The sequence below is a fragment of the Epinephelus lanceolatus genome, chromosome 3 (assembly GCF_041903045.1).
Source record: "Epinephelus lanceolatus isolate andai-2023 chromosome 3, ASM4190304v1, whole genome shotgun sequence".
Taxonomy (NCBI): Eukaryota; Metazoa; Chordata; class Actinopteri; order Perciformes; family Serranidae; genus Epinephelus; species Epinephelus lanceolatus.
Window position 1 is genome coordinate 49,282,970 of NC_135736.1, and position 19,376 is coordinate 49,302,345.

The following is a 19,376-nucleotide window of genomic DNA, read 5'->3' on the forward strand; positions in this document are numbered from 1 at the left end:
TTAGTTACATCCAAAAATTAAAACAATCAAACAAGAAATTAATTAAATTCATTTTCTGCGCCAGCGTCAGAACACCTTCAGTCCCAACAGCGTATTGTAGGTTAAAAACTAAAACTAAATAAATACGGAGCCGTGTGTGGCAGGGTGGTAACATTGCAAGAATAAAATCAGAGTTTACGAGATTAAAACCATAAATTTACAGGGATAAAAAGAATATTGTGTGAGATTATAAAGTCATAAATGTGGGAGAAAAATGGCTTCAGAGCTGTCTGCCAGAGAGTCAGGTGACGTCGTCTAAAGAGCCACAAAATCCACGCTGTCGTCAACTGAAACAATTTTTAGTAGTAGATGAAACTTGTTCTTGTGTTTTATCAGGGTTCCTGTGAATCCTTAATCTGAATGAATGAAGCTAAAAATAAACCTTCAGTTGGTTTTAAAATGTCTCAAAAGTGGTGAAGATGTTTCTGAGATGGAAAGTAGGAGTTCATGTCTTGTTTTTCTTTTCTCACCTTGAACTGTAAAATCTGTAAATAATTTGCATAATAATAATAGCTGGGACATTCAGACGGTCCTCAGTCTGTAGTTAGCTTTTCACTAGAACAAAAATGTTTTACATTGCAGTCAACATTTGGACTTAATTGTCCCTCACTCCACGTCATTGATGTCAGTTCATGTTTAGGTTTTTTTTTTCAGGTTTGTTTATTGTAAAATGAATCCTAAATTTTATTTCCAGTGGCACAAAAAGAGTCTAAACATCTAAGATCTAACTCACCTGAAGCTGCAGGAACTCTGTATTTATCTGTGCAGAATTTTGCAGACAGGAAAATCTGATTTATTGTCATTATTTGAGTTTATCACAGTTCTTTTGCTCAGTGAAATGTTATTTTATGCTAACACCATAAATCATCCATGCACATTTGGACTGGCTCCAGGCCGGCTCCAGGCTGAACACCACTGGTGCCCGGCTCTGATTCAGATGATTCATCTGATGCTTCATTGAATTATATAACTTACAGGCTGATATTATTACTGTCCTGAGGGTAAAGGTCAGAACATATCATGGATGTATAAATTAAATATTTCAACATCAGCTGGAGTTCGACTGTGTCCACTGCAGCGCTGTTGAGCACAGCAGTGTGAGCGGCCTTGAGCGAGGCCTCAAAACCCAATAAATGACGATTGTTTTCAGCTGCCATATACACCGATCGGCCAAAACATTGAAACCACTGACAGGTGAAGTCAACAACACTGATCATCTGGTAACAACTGCCATCAACAATGCCGTCACCATGAGGGGGTTTATATGGTCTGGTCCAGGTGGGTGGAGCTTGTCAAGTAGCATCCACATGAATGTCGGAACCAAAGGTTTCCCAGCAGAACATTTTAATGTAACAAGATGATCAATGTTTTTCACTTCACCTGTCAGTGGTTTCAATGTTTTGGTGTCAATCATTCACTGTGATCAGGAGTTAAGAACGTTTCATGAATCACACATGAACCCAAACATAAGAAGATTTCCACGCTCGGATCTGCGCTCGTTTGTATGGTAGACAAATGAGAGCCAGTGACCTCATTTCATAAATAGAAATTATTGTAACTGTGTGTGTGTGTGTGTGTATGTGTGTCAGGTGTCTGTATGGCTGGCAGGGCGAGTACTGTGATCAGTGTATCCCTCATCCCGGCTGTGTTCACGGCAGCTGTGTGGAGCCCTGGCAGTGTCTCTGTGACACCAACTATGGAGGACAGCTGTGTGACAAAGGTACACACACACACACACACACACACACACACACACACACACACACACACTGCCGAACACATCTTTTACCATTTTAACAGATAAAACGATGATGTGTCTGGTGAACTTTGTGGCTGATTGTCTGGTGAGGTAACCTGTTGGTTGCGTCTTTGCAGATCTGAACACGTGTGGGACGCTGCAGCCGTGTTTGAACGGAGGAACCTGCAGCAACACGGGACCAGACAAATACCACTGCTCCTGTCCCGACGGCTTCTCTGGGGTCAACTGTCAGAGAGGTGAGAGCAGCAGCAGCAGCAGCAGCGTCCGTGGTTCAACTGTCTGGTCTATGAAGCGTTTTCTGCCCTTTACTCAGAGCTTCAGTTTTACTGTTGACAGGATTAAACACTGAATATTACAAAATAAAGACATTGGAAAGTAACAGTAAAAATGGATTTATGAAAGTAAAAAGGAAACCTGAATGAAACATTGTGAATATTATAGTGACACCAAAACCAAAAGAATCATGAAGAGAATGAAGGAGGTCAATAAATTTAGTTTTGGTAGATTTTGGTTTGATTTGAAGTCCTGATGAAATAACTGTATGACTGCACCACCGTGGTTAGCATTGTTACCTGGTTTGACCCCAGGATGGAGGAGCCCTTCAGTGCTGAGTTTGCATGTTCTCCCTGTGTCAGCGTGGGTTTCCTCCAGGTGCTCCAGCTTCCTCCCACAGTCCAAAGACATGCAGGTTAATTGGTGACTCTAAATTGTCCGTAGGTGTGAATGTGAGTGTGAATGGTTGTCTGTCTCTATGTGTCAGTCCTGTGATAGTCTGGTGACCTGTCCAGGGTGAACCCTGCCTCTCACTCAGTGTCAGCTGCCCAATGAGGATGATGGTGTTAGTGCAGAATAAGATGTCTACAACAAGTACTGGCCATATTTCCATGACAGTCTCTGTGTACAGTCATTATCCCCAGAGGATAGATCATAATCATTTTGGTGACAGCTGGATTTGAACTCATCAGGAGAAGAAAAATTCTACCCATGCAAAAGAAACAGAACCTGCTGGTTAGATTGTCATGACACGTTCTGATCTCATCCTGCTCCCCAGAGGATGAACCTTTACGTTTTAATCACCCCAGTTTGTGTTTAAAGTCACACGACGTCTTCACAGCGAGTCATTACTCAGTCAAATGTGAACACACACACCATAAACACACCGCCGGTGTCAGGATGACTCACTCTTTCCAGTGACAGTGGTGTGTCTGGTGTCCACTGTGGATAAATGTCCACACAGCTGGTTAGAAATCATTAAAAAGACGCCTCGTTTCACTTCAGTAATCGTCATGTTTAGACATTTTCTTTAATGTCAAAGGTAATCTAGGTGATGGTTGTCTGTTTCCATGGTTACAGTGTTAAAAGTTAATGCAGCGTAATGCTCTTCATGATGCAGCACAGTGTAAAGAGATATAGACTCAGATGTCAAACCTATTCTTTTATAAAAAAAAATGTTATAGTACATGATTAGTACGACACACACAGAGGCTGATGGCGTGTGTGAGCAGCTCATGTTATCCTGAAATAATCAATGCATGGCGTCCGTAGTCACACAGGTAGTGACCAAGGGTGAGTAAATAAAAGGAGAGCAAACTGAGTGAAACAAGACGAAGGTTCAAAGGTCTCGTCTGTATTTAAGTCTCACATAGGTAAATGAATCTTCACTGTCAGTGACTTGTGTCTAACCACTGAGCTGACTGGAAGATGTCCCTCCCCTCTGTCTCTGTCTCTGTCTCTGTCTCTGTCTCTGTCTGTCTCAGCGGACCACGCCTGTCTGTCCAGCCCCTGTCTGAATGGAGGAAGCTGTGTTGAGACCAGTCAGGGTTTCGAGTGTCGCTGCTCCCCCGGCTGGACCGGACCCTCCTGCTCCCTCAGTAAGACCTGCTGAAACCTTTCATCAGATCCTCTCTGAACCTCCTGTGATGCTCCATGAACCTGGTCACTTCCTGTCTCTGTCTGTGTGTCTCAGATGTGGACGAGTGTCTGGTGAACCCCTGCAGTCACGGAGGAACCTGTCAGGACATGGTTAACGGCTTCAGGTGTACCTGTCCTCCTCAGTGGACGGGGAAGACCTGCCTCATCGGTCAGTGCTCCTTTAACTCCGAACGGCTGCTCTGCTCCATCAGACATTTCACATTTGTGGTTGAGGTTTGAGGCTGTTTAGGAAACTTTATTTGTGATGATTCATCTCTTCCACTGTGGAGATATTCCATCAGTTTTATATAAAAATAGATCTCGTCAGCTTCCTGTGGTGTTTCCAGTCCTTCACCGCCTCTCACTGAGGCCCCTGAGGTGTTTCACCTAATCTCCAGGATGATCCCGGGGGAAACAGTTGTGGTTTGGAGGCTTATCGCCTCACTGCAGCCCAAGTCCTCCACCAGCCAGCAGCCGCATGCTCCTCAACCTCTAACTGTGTCGTTCAGTTTGCCAGCCCTCGATTTGGACTCTGTTTTCCTCTGCTGAATGATTTTAGACGCATCCACTGCTTTCAGTCGTTCCTCCTGCTGACCAAGGACTCAAAATGAATCCATTAACTCTGTTTACATTTCATTATTCCAGTGACTCAGGAATGGTATTTGTTCCATCTGTGGTCCTGGTGCTCTTCCTCCTGACCTTTGACATCTGTGACCTCTGTTGTTCACTGACTGGTTAATTGATGCGAGCTAATGAAGCGTCTTTTAAACCTTCAGTGTGACGGATTTAGTGGCGCCTAGCAGTGAGGATTACAGACTGCAAGTTATTAAACTTCTCCTGGTTAGAATTCCTTCAGTGTTGATTGTTCAGGAGGTTTTCACCAGGAGCTGAATTATCCACGGAAGTCTCTTCCTCTCTGAAACAAACAGACCTGAGGTCTCATTTAAAAACTTTGCGTACGCCCAAACCGAGGCCTGAAAAAGGCGTACGCCACTTCCCGTGCGAAAGTTGTGATCTATACAAACAGACTTGATGGAGAAACTTTAACCCATGCTTACCAGGAGACGAGATTGTAGAAATTGTCAAATATCTTTTTTGCTGCACGCCATTTTTGGCTTCTGTCTTTACGTACATTTTTAGTGTGGATCCTACGCACTGTTTTATAAATGAGACCTCAGCTGATTTAAACCAGTAGAAACAAAGAATGTTTTTCCAACGCTGCTCGTCACAGAGGAGCCACGAACTACGTAAAACATGAATGTCTCTATCTAGAGTCAGTGTTTGGTTTGTCCCTTCTGGGCTACTGTAGAAACATGGCAGTGCAACATGGCGATCTCCGTAAATGAGGACCTGCTCCCTGTGTAGATATAAACTAAAGGACCTAAAGTTGCACTCATTGGTTCCTTTCTTTGCTCGATTTTTGTACAGAATCATCCATCTGACAACATCAGGGTGTATTTTAACTGCTCTTTGTAAAAAAGGTTGTTCATTCTGCTCGTCACTGTTGTGTTTCAGATGCCAACGAGTGTGATGACAGCCCCTGCGTCAACGCCAACTCCTGCCGAAACCTGATTGGCGGATACTTCTGCGAGTGCGTCCCTGGTTGGACGGGTCAGAACTGTGACACCAGTGAGTAAGACGCACCAGCGCCACACTGATGATCTGTGTAATGAGGAGGAGATGGGACGAGGCAGCTGCAGCAAAAACAATCATCTTTACATCTGGAGAGAAACAAAAGGCTTTTGTTTTGAAACTTCGTTTGGGGGTCGTCCTAAAAGTTAAAAGTCAGATTTGGTGTTTTGTCATCAGATTTTTTTTTATCCAGTGCTCTTAAAGGATAACCTCGACATTAGGGCTGCAACGATTAGTCGACTAATTGATGACTAATTGACTATTAAAATAAACGGTGACTATTTTACTAGTCAACTAATCGCTTAGAGTCATTTTCCATAAAAAAGTACTATAAACTACTCTTATTGCAGCTTGTTATGTTCAGATATTGGCAGCTTTACACACTCTTCCATGACAGTGAACTAAAACCCTTTGGCGTGAGAACGAAACAAGACATTAGATGACATCATTTTGAGGTTTGGGAGAGACAGACCGACATTTTTCAACATTTTAAAACACATTTTTTTATAAAATGATTCGTCCACTAATCGAAGAAATAATCAACAGATTAGCCGATAATGAAAATAATCGTTAGTTGCAGCCCTACTCGACATGTTCCAGCCCTATTCCCCCTGTGTATGTGTCTAAGGGACTGACGTGAATCAGTATTTGTACTTGGTCCAGTATTGAGTGAGAGGGCAGCAGCCGGCAGCCGTGCCTCAGGCCGGGCTGTTGAACACTGTTAAGAGATGATCAGCAGTTATTATGGGACTTTTGCCCAATGACGCTAAATAAAACTGCCTATCTCGACTTTAAAGATATGCACTACGCAGGATTTCCTGTCATACAGAAGTAATCCCTCTCAGTCATCACTTATGACACTCTCACTTTGTGGCGGTGAGACTCCGCCCTCTGCCTGGAGTTTTTATGTTGTTATGCCTCCACGCCGCCAATAGCCGTGGCATGAAGCATTGTGTACATACATATGTACGTACATCCTAACCTCATGAGCGTAATGTCTCAAGAACACCTCCAGGGAATTTCTTCAATTTTGGCACAAACATCCACCTGGATTCAACAATGAATTGATTAGATTTGGTGGTCAGAGGTCAAGGTCACTGTGACCTCATCTGTCTAATTCTTGAGAACGCAATATCTCAAGAACACCTCGAGGGAATTTCTTCAAACTTGGCTTTGAGTCAAGGATGAACTGATTAGAATTTTATGGTCAAAGGTCGATGTGATTTCACACAAGTCATACAGCCGCGGGGCAGTAATTCTTGTCTCTTATTTTCTGTGTTCAGGACTTTTATGGGCGTGTACCTCCACAGCTCTCAGGTGAGGTTGGAGCTTTATAAAGAGGTAGCGACCGGGTGCCAGACCGATAGCTGCAGGCATCCAAGAGACACCGCACTGAAAAAATACAAATATATTGAGAAAACGCTAAACAAGAATCTGGGGTTGGCTTTTATTTTCACTGGCGAGCGTGTTCACACACCGTAATTGACAATCCTGCATAGAACACCTTTAAGTGTTTAAGTGTTCGCCGTCTCTCAGCCTGAAACTGAGCTCTAAAGTAGGAAGGAAGTAGAAAGAGGAGAGCAGCAGGAAGTTCATCACGAGGTAAAAGCTTGGTAACATCAAACCTTTCAGAACAATCGTTTAAATGTTTCCTGCTCGACGTGCAGCTGCTCATCTGAAGGAAAACTGCTCTTTTTCTATTTTATGTTTTTATCAAAATCTCACAAAAAACTTGGTTTATTTCCGCAGATATCAACGACTGTCGAGGTCAGTGTCAGAACGGAGCGACATGCAAGGTGAGCCTCAACTGATTTACACACTTCCTGTTTGGAGTTTGTTTTCAGGCCTTTTTCTTTGTGCAGCACACACACTTTGTCTTCACCGCAGCTATAAACAGCAAATGCTGAGCCATGCATGAGACATGACTGCGTGTGTGTGTGTGTGTGTGTGTGTGTGTGTCCATGACAACAACAGATCTGATTTATCCAAACACTCTCGTTTCCCAACAGAAGATAAACAGTCTGTCTTGTTCTGTACAAATGCTGATTGCTCCTTTCTCTCTTGTTGCTGTTCTTCTTGTCACAGCGGTTTATTGTTTACTGATAGGAGCCAGATTACATGACATCAGCAGCGTTACCCGTCACTGTGCATGTTCAGCGTACACAGATTGATTTACAGTATTTATGGTTCAGTGTCACAGTCGGAGGGAAAGAGTTTCTCACTGAAAACAGTTTTTTAGAGGGTGAAACAAAATCGAAAGTACAAACTGTACTGACTACAAGTGTAACATTTAAAACTTTAAAGACTAATTTAATAAAAAAGTCAAAGTATTTGACCTCTCTGAACATGCTGTGTAGTTTAGCTGAAAGCTAATCAGTCCCCTCAGGATGTCGCGGTCACAACAATTAACGCAAATTCAGCCAATCCAAGTGAAGTCTATGCGACTGTAATTTTGTCCAGTGACTGCTACTACTACTGCAGATCTACATGCACACACACACACACACACACACACACACACACACACACACAGTCAGTATGTTAACATGACATCAGAGAAAATCAAGTTATTGTGTTAGTCTGACTGAAATGGTCCTAAAGTGAATTTGTCACAGTGACGTACTGAGTGACAGGGCTAACTGTTAGCATCACACGGCTAACGTGACCCTGTGTTTATTCACAGGTTTAACAACAGAGTTGAGCCGTTTAAGTGTTGGTGTGAGATTGTAGGAATTAACGGCTCAGTTTGGATGTTAGTTAACTAACTTAATGCATACGTACAGTAACTGTCGTTATTTCTCTCTCACTCAGGACCTGGTGAACGGTTATCAGTGTGTGTGCGCTCCAGGTTTTGGCGGCGAACACTGTGAGACGGACGTGGACGAGTGCACCAGCGGGCCGTGCCTCAACGGTGGCCGCTGCCACGATGAAGTGAACGGCTTCCACTGCCTGTGTCCACCTGGTTTCTCTGGAAGTCGCTGTCAGGTGAGCGGACGCTAAGACACAGAAACAGGAAGTGTGCTTTTCCACACTCTGACCTGAATCTTCTCAGTTATTCATGTGGTGTTGTTTATGTGCTACACTCACCAGCCACTTTATTAGGTACACCTCTTCAACTGCTCGTTAACACAAATAGCTAATCAGCCAATCACGTGTCAGCAGCTCATTAACATTTAGTCATGTAGACATGGTGAAGACGAGCTGCTGAAGTTCAAACGGAGCATCAGAATGATGAGGAAAGGTGATTGAAGTGACTTTGAACGTGGCATGGTTGTTGGTGCCAGACGGGCTGGTCTGAGTGTTTACTGGGATTTTCAGCACAACCATCTCTAGGGTTTACAGAGGATGGTCCCAAAAAGAGAAAATATCCAGTGAGTCAAAATGCCTTGTTGATGCCAGAGGTCAGAGGAGAATGGCCAGACTGGTTCAAGATGATAGAAAGGCAACAGGAAGTCAAATAAGCACTGGTTCCAACCAAGGTGTGCAGAAGAGCATCTCTGAAGCAACAACACCTTGTCCAACCTTGAAGCAGATGGGCTACAGCAGCAGAAGACCACACCAGGTGCCACTCCTGTCAGCTAACAACAGGAAACTGAGGCTACAATTCACCAAAACTGGACAATAGAAGATTGGAAAAACCACATTCAGATGGAAGCATGGATCCATCCTGCCTTGTATCAACGCTTCAGGCTGCTGCTGGTGGTGTAATGGTGTGGGGGAGATTTTCTTAGTACCAACTGAGCATGGTTTAAACACCACAGCCTACCTGAGTATTGTTGCTGAGCGTGTCCATCCCTTTATGACCACAGTGTACCCATCTTCTGATGGCTACTTCCAGCAGGATAACGCACCATGTCACAAAGCTCACATCATCTCAAACACGACAATGAGTTCACTGTACTCCAATGGCCTCCACAGTCACCAGATCTCAGTCCAATAGAGCACCTTTGGGATGTGCTGGAACGGGAGATTCTCATCATGGATCAACTGTGTGATGTCATCATGTCAATATGGACCAAACTCTCTGAGGAATGTTTCCAGCACCTTGTTGAATCTGTGACACCAAGAATTAAAAAGGGGGTCCAACCTGGTACCAGCAAGGTGTACCTAATAAAGTGGCTGGTGAGTGTATATTATGAGTGAAATAAGCAGTCAGAACTGCGGCTGAGCATTTCCTCCTTGGATCTGCGGTGCACCAGTGACAGTCTCAAGAGTACAGTGAAACGAGTGCTGTCGGAGGAGAAGCAGTGAAGCTTCACTCTAACACGTTTGTTCTTATTTTCAGGCGATTATACACTAAAGAAAACAGACTTCTTAAATTATATTCCATTTCTATAAATACATCTCCTAAATCCTACACACTGGAGCTTTAAACTCCTCCTCCTCCTCCTCCTTCACATTCTTCCTCTTCTCCTTTCATTGTTTCCTGAGATAATCGCTGTAACTTTACACCACGTCTTTGTCTGGCTGGTTAACACAAACGTCTCTCCAGCACACCAGGATCTGACCCACAAACTGGTAAAATCTGCTCTCAGCTAACAGACGTCAGATAATGGTGATGGAACTGAAGCTCTTGAAGAGAGAGTGTGTTTAAAGATATCGACAGTCTGTTGGCTTCTGATTGGCTTCTGTCAAAAAATGATTATAGTCATTAACATCTGAAATCTTCAGCCACCCTGGAGTCCTCTCAAAGGTCTGTTGGCGATCTGTTAGTGGTTACCATGGTGATGTGTATTGTACAGGTGCCATAGACACAAGAAATGCTGACGTGTCGTTTGTCACAGTGAGAAGCTGAATTGTTCTCTCTGTCCACAGCTGGACATCGATTACTGCCTCCACAGTCCATGTCTGAACGGCGGCCGATGCTTCAACCTGGCGTCCGACTACGTCTGTAAATGTCCCGAAGACTTCGAGGGCAAGAACTGCTCTCACCTGAAGGACCACTGCCGCACCACACCCTGCAAAGGTTCACATGCACTCCATGTTCACTCGTTAGTCATCTCGTTCATGTTCGAGTGCTCACACGGGTGGAAAGTGTATTTAGAAAAGACTTTTAATCATATCCAGACTCTGGTTTATGGTTCTGTTTCCTGGAACTTCCTGGACAGAAACTAAAATGTAATTCTATATTCACAGGAAGGATTGTTTCATTTGTCTCAGTCTTTATGCTAAGCTAAGCTAACCTTCATGTTCAGCTTCATATTCACTGTACAGACATGAGAGTGGTGTCAATCTGAGCCTCTAACTCTGAGTCAGAAGAATAAATGAGCATACTTCCTTCCTCCTCCAGTGATTGACAGCTGCACAGTGGCGGTGGCGTCCAATAGCACAGCGGGCGGGGTGCGTTTGATTTCATCCAATGTCTGCGGCCCTCATGGGCGATGTCGCAGTCAGGCTGGTGGGCAGTTCAGCTGCGAGTGTGAGGAGGGATTCACCGGGACATACTGCCACGAGAGTGAGTCCAGACATTAATATTACATTCTGCTTTGTGTTTTTGTCCATCCCATAATAATAATCTGGTTTTCTTTTTTGTGTTCTGTTTCTTTACATTTACTTTAACAACGCAACTGAAAAAGAAAATAATAATTCTTTGCATCTGTCAGATATAAACGACTGTGAGAGCGCCCCCTGTCTGAATGGAGGAACCTGCATTGATAAAGTCAGTCAGTATCAGTGTATCTGTGCCGACGGCTGGGACGGACCCACCTGCCAGAACAGTGAGTCCTCCTCCTCCTCGTCCTCCTCCTCCTCGTCCTCAGCTCGGTGCAGAGCGGACACGTTGGATGTGCTCTGACGTTTTGTTTCTTGTTGCGCAGATGTCGATGACTGCAGCTCTTCTCCCTGTCAGAACCGCGGCGTCTGTCGAGATCTGGTCAACGATTTCTACTGCGAGTGTAACAACGGCTGGAAGGGAAAGACCTGCCACTCCAGTGAGTTTATATGTGTGTGTGTGTGGGAATGTTGGTGATAAACTAAAGGATTCCTTTGTGTGTTGAGAACATTCTCCTTCTCAAACAGGACAGGAGGAGTTCCCACAAACATAAAATGTGTGTGTTGTTTGAGCCCTGCAGGTGTCCAGAGGTTCATTTTCCGACTCGCTGATGTCTGTTTTTATTTCCAGGAGAGAGTCAGTGCGACGAGGCGACCTGTAACAACGGAGGAACCTGCTACGACGAGGGCAACACCTTCAAGTGTCTGTGTGCCGCTGGCTGGGATGGCGCCACCTGTAACATTGGTCAGCATGATGCCACGTTTTCTTTTTCATTTTTAAAGCGTGTCTGTTTCAGTGAAGACGTCTGACAGTCGTGTTTGTGTCTCCAGCGAAGAACAGCAGCTGTCTGCCGAGTCCCTGTGAGAACGGAGGAACCTGTGTGGTGGACGGAGACTCCTTCAGCTGCGTCTGTAAGGAGGGCTGGGAGGGCGCCACCTGCAGCCACAGTGAGTGACTCGCTTTTATCTCATTGTTGTTGATGTTTGTGCAGCTCAAAGAAAAGGATCTGTGCTCTGGTTACCATCGATGTCTGTGTCAAACTTAAATCGTAGTCTGTATTAAAGTTGTAGAGAAAAAGTGTTGCCCTGTCCGAGCTGCAGAGGATGTTTGATTTGATCGATATTCTCATCCAGAGTCGGACTGAAGAGGTTCAAACCTGCGCGATGTGGCGAACACAGTGACTGAAGTCTAACACGGTATATTTTTTTCTTTATTTTCCAGATGCCAACGACTGCAGTCCTCATCCCTGGTGAGTTCAACACACACACACACACACACACACACACACACACTAAAATCCCTGAGTTCAGTCACAGTGAGCCGAGTTAACTGAACAGTCTGATGTTGATGACGGCTGCTGTTCTGTAAAACAAAAGAAAACATTGATAAAACATTTCTGAAATTAGTTTGCAAAGCTCGAGATGTCTGGTAGCAGCATGTGATCCTTCAGCTCCAGTCAAAACTTCATGTTCTGACGGTGAGAGCTGTGACGTTTGTAGTGATAAACTCATATCCAACATTAAGTTCTCCTTTTTGGCCTCCTCCTCCTCCTCGTCATGCATTCGTTCAGCAAATCAGATCTGGAACAAAACAACTTGCTCGCTGCCACTCTCACTTTTTATCTGCTCAGCTCCCACTCTCCTCTCTGCAAGCCACAGAGTCTGAGACGGCTCGTATCTTAAAAAGAAAACACAAATAAGAAATATAATATTTTTCAGCGTGTAGTTTAGATGAGTGTTGGCTCCAGCTCAGTACGGTCAGGGTTATTGATTTATAGCAACCTTTTTGCTTTTTCACGGGGAAATGACTCAGACAGGAAAAACCGCACTTGTTTTTTTTTTCCAGAATAAAAGTCTTGTTGTTGCACACAGTGTTAAAGCTCCTCTCTGTCCTCCTGCAGTTACAACAGCGGGACCTGTGTGGATGGAGACAACTGGTATCGGTGTGAATGTGCTCCGGGGTTCGCCGGCCCAGACTGCAGGATCAGTGAGTGTTGACCTTTGACCCTTTCACAAACATCTATCCCTCCGCTCATCTTTATTATTCCTAATGTGTTTCCTGTTTCTTTTTCTGCGCCTTTCTCATTTTCTGCTTTGCTCTTCTGTCGTCTTACTTTAGCTCCGTCTCTTTCTACCTCTGTTCCTTTACGTTAAAGGGACAGTTCACCCCAAAATCTAAACTACATATTTTTCCTCTCACCTGTAGTGCTGTGTATCCGTGTAGACAGTTTTGGTGTGAGATACAGAGTCTATGTAGTGGAACTAGATGGTCAACATCAGTGTCTCTTTCCAGAAGTCATGACCGGGTTACTCAGAATAATCCACAGACCTTGTTGTGTTTCATGTAGGAACTATTTTCTTTCTGCTGAACTACACCTGCTAACTGTATCACTGCGCAGAGAGAAGTGTGAATCTACCGCTAGCTCACTTAGCAACACTGAGCTAGTTAATGTTGGAGTCCTGCGGGGTCCATTTCTGAAAACCCGCCCATACCCATAAGGCTCAGTACCAGAACTGACCTTTTACCTGTCATTATGTCGAAGTCAAAGCCACACCTGTGATTAACCCCTTTCAAAATAAAAGCAACTGCAGCTTGATAATAGAGATTTAGATGTTAGAATATTACACATATACTACAAAGCTTTTTACTCTGTTTTATTCTGAAAAATTAAAAATAGATTTTGTTCTCACCTGCTGCCCGCCGACGTGGAGTTCATTTTTACTCATGAGTTTATATATACACATATTTGTACCTGTTGCTCAGCTTTTTGTGGGTTAACCGTTGGGTACCAGACCCCGCTGAGGCTCAAGCTCAGTTGAGGAGGATGCCATTTATGTCACGAGCCTCTTGTCCATGATTCACACACTTCTTCTGCACAGTGATGCGGTTGATGGGTGCAGGTCGGTAGAAATGGTTCCTACATGAAACTGTTCACAACAAGGTCTGTGGAACATCTTGAGTAACTGGGTCATGATTTCTGAAAAGAGACACTGATGCTTAAGTAAATCTCCCTGTAACAGACATTCTTTCACTATTGTGTCATTTTATTATTTAAATGATTAAGTGAAAAACCAAACAAACAGATAATCAATAATAAAACTCAGCTGCAGATGTTTCTCTTTGACAGCTCTGTGTAAATAGTTCTCAGCCTCTCTGTGTTACTGAGGACAGAGAAATATATGTAACATTAAAATAAAAACTGACCCTCATCTCTTTCAGACATCAACGAGTGCCAGTCGTCTCCCTGCTCATTCGGCTCCACCTGCGTGGATGAAATCAACGGCTACCGCTGCGTCTGTCCACCAGGAAGAACCGGCCCCCGCTGCCAGGAAGGTAAAACCTCACACAGTTTGTTTGCTTTTTTAAAAAGAGTTTTTATGCTGTAACAGTTTTGAGACTTGATGTTCACATAATGTCTCTGTCCTCGGCATGAAAACAAAAAATCAGGATTCAAAACACCAGCGGATGAATCGTAGAGTAAATGTAACTGCTGGTACTGTGATCTGAAGATTGACTCGTGTGAAGTCGGTGTTGGTGTTGATCAGAGTTGAGTGGTGATGGTGCTGCTGGTGGTTTTTGTGCTGCAGCGTCGGGGAGGCCCTGTGTGGTCGGAGGGCTGGTGGCTCTGGATGGAAGCAGATGGGACGAAGACTGCAACACCTGCCACTGTCACAACGGCAGGATCACCTGCACGAAGGTACAGCGGAGACCTCATGGTTACGAGTACTGTGTACTGTATAAAAAAACTAGGAGTGAGGGAAATCAGTACAGCATTGTATCACAACATTTTTGTGTGGCAATATTATATTGGAAAGTAGGAAAGTAGTTAAAAGTATATTTCATTCTCAACTAAGGAAATGGACGTCGTTCTGTTCCGTCACAGTAAAATGTAAAAACTGACCAGATAGTTTTGTCTCTGGCAGCTGTGGTGTGGACCTAAAGCCTGCAGCCTCCACAGTAAGCCTCGCAGCGCCGACTGTCCGGCCGGTCAGACCTGCTTTGCGGTGCGAGACGAACGCTGCTTCGTGAAGCCCTGCTCCAGCCAGGGGGAGTGCTGGAGCCCCACCCACCAGGTCCCGCCCACAGCCAGGTGCCACTCAGAGAGCAGCTGCGCCAACGTCACCTTCACCTTCAACAAGGACATCATGGCAACGGTCAGTTTGGTTTCCCGCCGTCTTCCTCCTTCATCTTCTCTCTGTCCAACTTTATCTGCACACTGAGCAAAGGTCGGCAGATTGAAACTCAGATTTTTCAAGGTTCTCCTCCAGAAAAATTTGAGTTTCAGAGACTTTGTTTCCTGCGTTTGGTGACGTTTAACGAATGAACTGCAGCCACACTTTAATGTTAAATACTGTTAGTTCTCAGGAAAGGATACAGAATGATTCAACTCTCTGACCTGAACCTGCGTGAATCTCTGGCATAAACTAATATTCAGTTGTAATTCATTCAGTTCATCACACCCTGCGACCCTCGTGCTCGATGGAAAAATCAAAACAGCAAATTTTACAAACTGCATTCATCTTTCGTTTAAATGAAGTGTGTAAAATTTAGGGGGATTTAGTGGCATCTAGTGGTGAGGACTGCAGATTGCAACCTGCTGAAACTTCTGGGTGGAATTCCTTCAGAGTTCATTGTTCATGAGCTGAATTATCCTCAGATGTCTTCCTCTTAAAACAAACAGAGCAGCTGAATAAAACCGGTAAAAACACTGAATAAAGGTGTTCAATGTTTAAAAAATCTGTGTATTTGTGACGCTCTTGTTGCAGAGCATCTGGTAACTATGGTGACGAACACAAAAAGTGTCCCTATCTAGAGTGAGTTGGTGCTTCTTAAGGTCGAGGAAAGATCCTTAAACAGCTGAATTTCAAGGAGGCCACATCATCGAATCCCACCGATGTCAAAGAGTCCTTGAATTCTACAGAGAACTGAGTCTTTTTCAGATTCAGAAAATTCAGAGAATTTTCAAAAATGCATGTTTGCATCCTCAGCAGGGATGAGGTACCCATGATCCTTTGCACACAATTTGCCAGAATTGAAGGCGGGGCCTCTTAGTGATGCACACCAAGGCACTTGCTAGCCTAGCGTTCTGGGCTACTGTAGAAACATGGCGGTGCAGCAGGGCGATCTCTGTAGACAAGGACCTGCTCCCTGTGTAGATATAAACGTCTCATTCTGAGGGAACGAAAACACAGTGATTCTTATTTTCAGCTGATTAAAGAAAATATCATATTTCAGTTCTGACAATATATCTGCCTAAATCCTACACACTGGAGCTTTTCAGCATCACACTTGTATTTGTGGTTTCTACCAAACATTGTTTAAAAACACATCTGTTTTTCTCACACTTCCTGCCTGAATACACCTTTAATCACCCTCCATCTGAAACACGCCATTTTAGCGCCTGTCTTTTTAAGTCCCCCTCCCAAAACAGCCCTCTCAGCTCTGATTGGTCACTGTTTCCACATCTGCGCTCTCAGTATCTCAGTCTGTCTCAGTATGGTTGCAGTCTGGGAATGACTGTAACGGCACTGTAGCGTAGGGCTGCGTGATGTAACCACTGTGTACAATATATCGATATATTTTCAAGCGAGATATGAATTTAGACAACACCATTTATATCAATGTAGGGTCAAGTTGCGTTACATAACGCCGTTCTCCATCAACACCCAGAGACACAGAGCTGCTCCTCTGTTTAATCTGTCTGGTCATGAGCGCAGCAGCACACGTGCAGTACAGTGATGCGCTGCTAGTTTGTGTGTGAGGTGGATCATCGCGCGTTGATGTTCTTCTCAGTGGTTGTAGTCTATTTTGTAACATGGAGAGAACCGAGATATGAACTTTTGTCTACATCACCCAGCCCTCCTGCAGCGGCAGTTTCTACCTTTTATATTGTGCAGGTGTGACATCATAACCTCTGACGGCTGGTTTACAGGCACAGTTTCTTTATACGGACCGAGCGTTTAGTTACTTTCACAGTACTGATAGAGCACCTCCGCCTGCTTTGTATTAAAAAGACATGGAAACCTGACTTACAATACTGGCAGGGGCGAACGGTAGACTTGTCGATGAGTCATTGGTCTACTTTACAGCGCCAGAAACAGGGTGTGAAAATTTGTCAGAAATCTGGAGAAATACAGGACAGTCGTGTCCCTGAGAGGAAACCAAGAAAATTGGGTGGTTTGGTTGGTGTAACAGTCACGGGTGGACATTTTCCTGATTATATCTACATGCTTTAACTGAAGGAACGTTTTCAATGCAGGACTTTGACTTGAAAGAGAGTATTTTCACAGTGTGGTATGAGGGTCTGAATACTTCCTCCACCGCTGACGGTTACCGTCACACAGAATATCTGATACCTTGCTGATGTTGTTCCTCTGGTGTGTGTTACAGGGTGTGACGGTGGAGCAGGTTTGTCGTGAGCTCAGGAGCCTCTACGTCGTCAAGAATCTGTCCTCCGACTCCTCCGTCTCCATGACCTGCGAGCCTTCACTCAGCGCCAACAACGAGATCCACGTAGCCATCGTGAGTCACATCTGGTCTGAGAGTCTGTCGGCGTTAGTGTTTGACCAAAGCAGAAGAAAACTCTGCAGCGTAGTGTGATGATTTTAAAGCTGTCATCAGCTGATGTGATCTGGTCCTGATTTCCTCTGGTTTCCAGTACATCACATTAACATTTACCAAAAGTCTAGAGTCTAAATCCAAACCTATTCTATAATTAGAACATGGAAATGGAGCAAGTATCTGGAGATAAGAGCACCAACACTGTCGCTGCTGCAGCCAGAGAAATAAAATGCATCCACTGTGCCAGATGATTTTTTTTAGGAATGGAAAAGCTTTCATGACTTATTGTGTTGCATGAATCAGTGATTAGAGGGTACCAGCGTTTATTTAGACTGAACTGTCACAGATAAACAGGCTGTAATGGAGTTTTTGTGTTGAATATTTCAGTCGACAGACGACCAGAGGAGAGGTCTGACCTTTGTCAAGGATATCACAGACAGGATCATGGATCTGGTCAGCAAGAGGAGCGCCAACAGCACCATCATCAGCGCCATCGCAGAGGTTCGGATCCAGAGACGACAGAGCCACAACCCCAACGGTGAGCCACTGAATGGAAAAAACATCAGCGCTTTACAACTCTCATTTATTTGAGCAGAAAACTTCATTCTTGACTTTGGGAATTATAGTTTGACAAAATAATCTAAATTAGAAGGAGCACTTAGTGGCTTTCTTGATGCCAAAGACTATTTTTGAACAGTTTTTACACTTTGTGATGACGTCTGAGTTACCGACTGAGCAGACGGGTCACTTTAGATTCATTTTGCTTTCGATAGCCCGACACCCATTAACCTGTAACCAACAGTTTAAAACTGCTCTCACTGCACAGTGCAATACCCACCCTGACAACCGCCTACAGGCAAGACTGTTCCCCCCAAAACCAGAGTGTTTTTTGAAGTGGTTGCTGCTGCTGCTATGATCCACGGCTGCGCTGACAGGCAGGTGCTTCAGTGAGCACTGGAAGAAGTGCAAGCTAGCTTATTGCGACAGAAATCACTGACATAGCCAAAGATTTCCACATATTGGGACAATTTACCACCAGAACATTATGAAGCCAGCATGGCAGAGCAAAATCTGTGAGTGTGCATGTGGGCGGCAACTAGGGTTGGGTCGGTATGAAGAAAAAAAAAAAAAAACGGTCCGGTTTTTGTAAAAAACCGCATCAAGTCGGTAATACCAGATTTTCGCCACTTGGGGGCGCAGTTGACTCATTTAAAATAAAAAACGACCTTAGGACAGCATAGTGACAGTAACAAGTTGTTTCTTTAATTCCTTACAAATAAATTTTGCAGCTTACTCAATCAGTGCAAACAAGGGTTGCCTCCTTCGTCTGGCTCAAAGCCAAAGTGTTGCCATAGTGGCGCATTCTTTGATTTCTTTGAGACTAAACTGTCCGCCATTATCGACTCCCCGTCACTATTAAACAAACTCCAGGCTACAGTAGAGGTGCATGCGCACTCGCACCCCCGAGCTCAGTCCCCGCCCCACCCCCCTCTCTCTCCTGCTTGCTGTGTGCTTGGTGAAGAGGCAGACACAGGTGCTCACAGACTCGGGCTTACTATAAGCAGAGCGGACTCCGTGTAAAAATGTCCGTGAAAAATCCCCGCGATGTGAAAAATACATGCCGAACAGTCTTTTGTGTGACACTGGTGCGCGGAGCGGAGTCCGTGCGGCCGTACTTTGCGCACACAGGGCTTGCGGACGTTCACTTTTACCGGGCAGACCTCCGCGGAGTTCGCTCCGCGTACGTTCCGCCCGAGTATGTGGTCTGGTCGGTCTCAAAAAAAAAAAAAAAAAAAAAACCCGGTCCAAGTCGGAGTACCAAACCAAATTGGTATTACCGAAAACCGACCCAACCCTAGCGGCAACCGCTTTATAGTGCTACCGCCATGTTGAAAGCCACTCCCCCAGTGCAGCCTTTCCCTCATTAACTTGACTGGAGACTGTGAGTTACTGCGTGGCGATGTGAAAGCCCTTTCTCAAATT

The 19,376-nt window shown here is 44.6% G+C and overlaps 1 protein-coding gene across 2 annotated transcripts in view; it reads left to right on the forward strand.

Moving 5' to 3' along the window:
* The window catches only part of jag1a (jagged canonical Notch ligand 1a), a 47,804-nt gene that overhangs the window by 24,569 nt on the left and 3,859 nt on the right, over positions 1-19,376 (forward strand). For both annotated transcript variants that reach the window (XM_033624755.2, XM_033624756.2), the window contains exons 6-25: positions 1,629-1,759; positions 1,915-2,034; positions 3,556-3,669; positions 3,765-3,878; positions 5,225-5,338; positions 7,091-7,137; positions 8,153-8,326; positions 10,157-10,307; positions 10,632-10,796; positions 10,945-11,058; positions 11,158-11,271; positions 11,463-11,576; positions 11,663-11,779; positions 12,054-12,081; positions 12,733-12,818; positions 14,052-14,165; positions 14,420-14,529; positions 14,756-14,986; positions 17,223-17,354; positions 17,781-17,931. In XM_033624755.2, the coding sequence (XP_033480646.2) occupies positions 1,629-1,759; positions 1,915-2,034; positions 3,556-3,669; positions 3,765-3,878; positions 5,225-5,338; positions 7,091-7,137; positions 8,153-8,326; positions 10,157-10,307; positions 10,632-10,796; positions 10,945-11,058; positions 11,158-11,271; positions 11,463-11,576; positions 11,663-11,779; positions 12,054-12,081; positions 12,733-12,818; positions 14,052-14,165; positions 14,420-14,529; positions 14,756-14,986; positions 17,223-17,354; positions 17,781-17,931 (2,441 nt within the window). The remainder of the gene's footprint in view (positions 1-1,628; positions 1,760-1,914; positions 2,035-3,555; positions 3,670-3,764; positions 3,879-5,224; positions 5,339-7,090; positions 7,138-8,152; positions 8,327-10,156; positions 10,308-10,631; positions 10,797-10,944; positions 11,059-11,157; positions 11,272-11,462; positions 11,577-11,662; positions 11,780-12,053; positions 12,082-12,732; positions 12,819-14,051; positions 14,166-14,419; positions 14,530-14,755; positions 14,987-17,222; positions 17,355-17,780; positions 17,932-19,376) is intronic.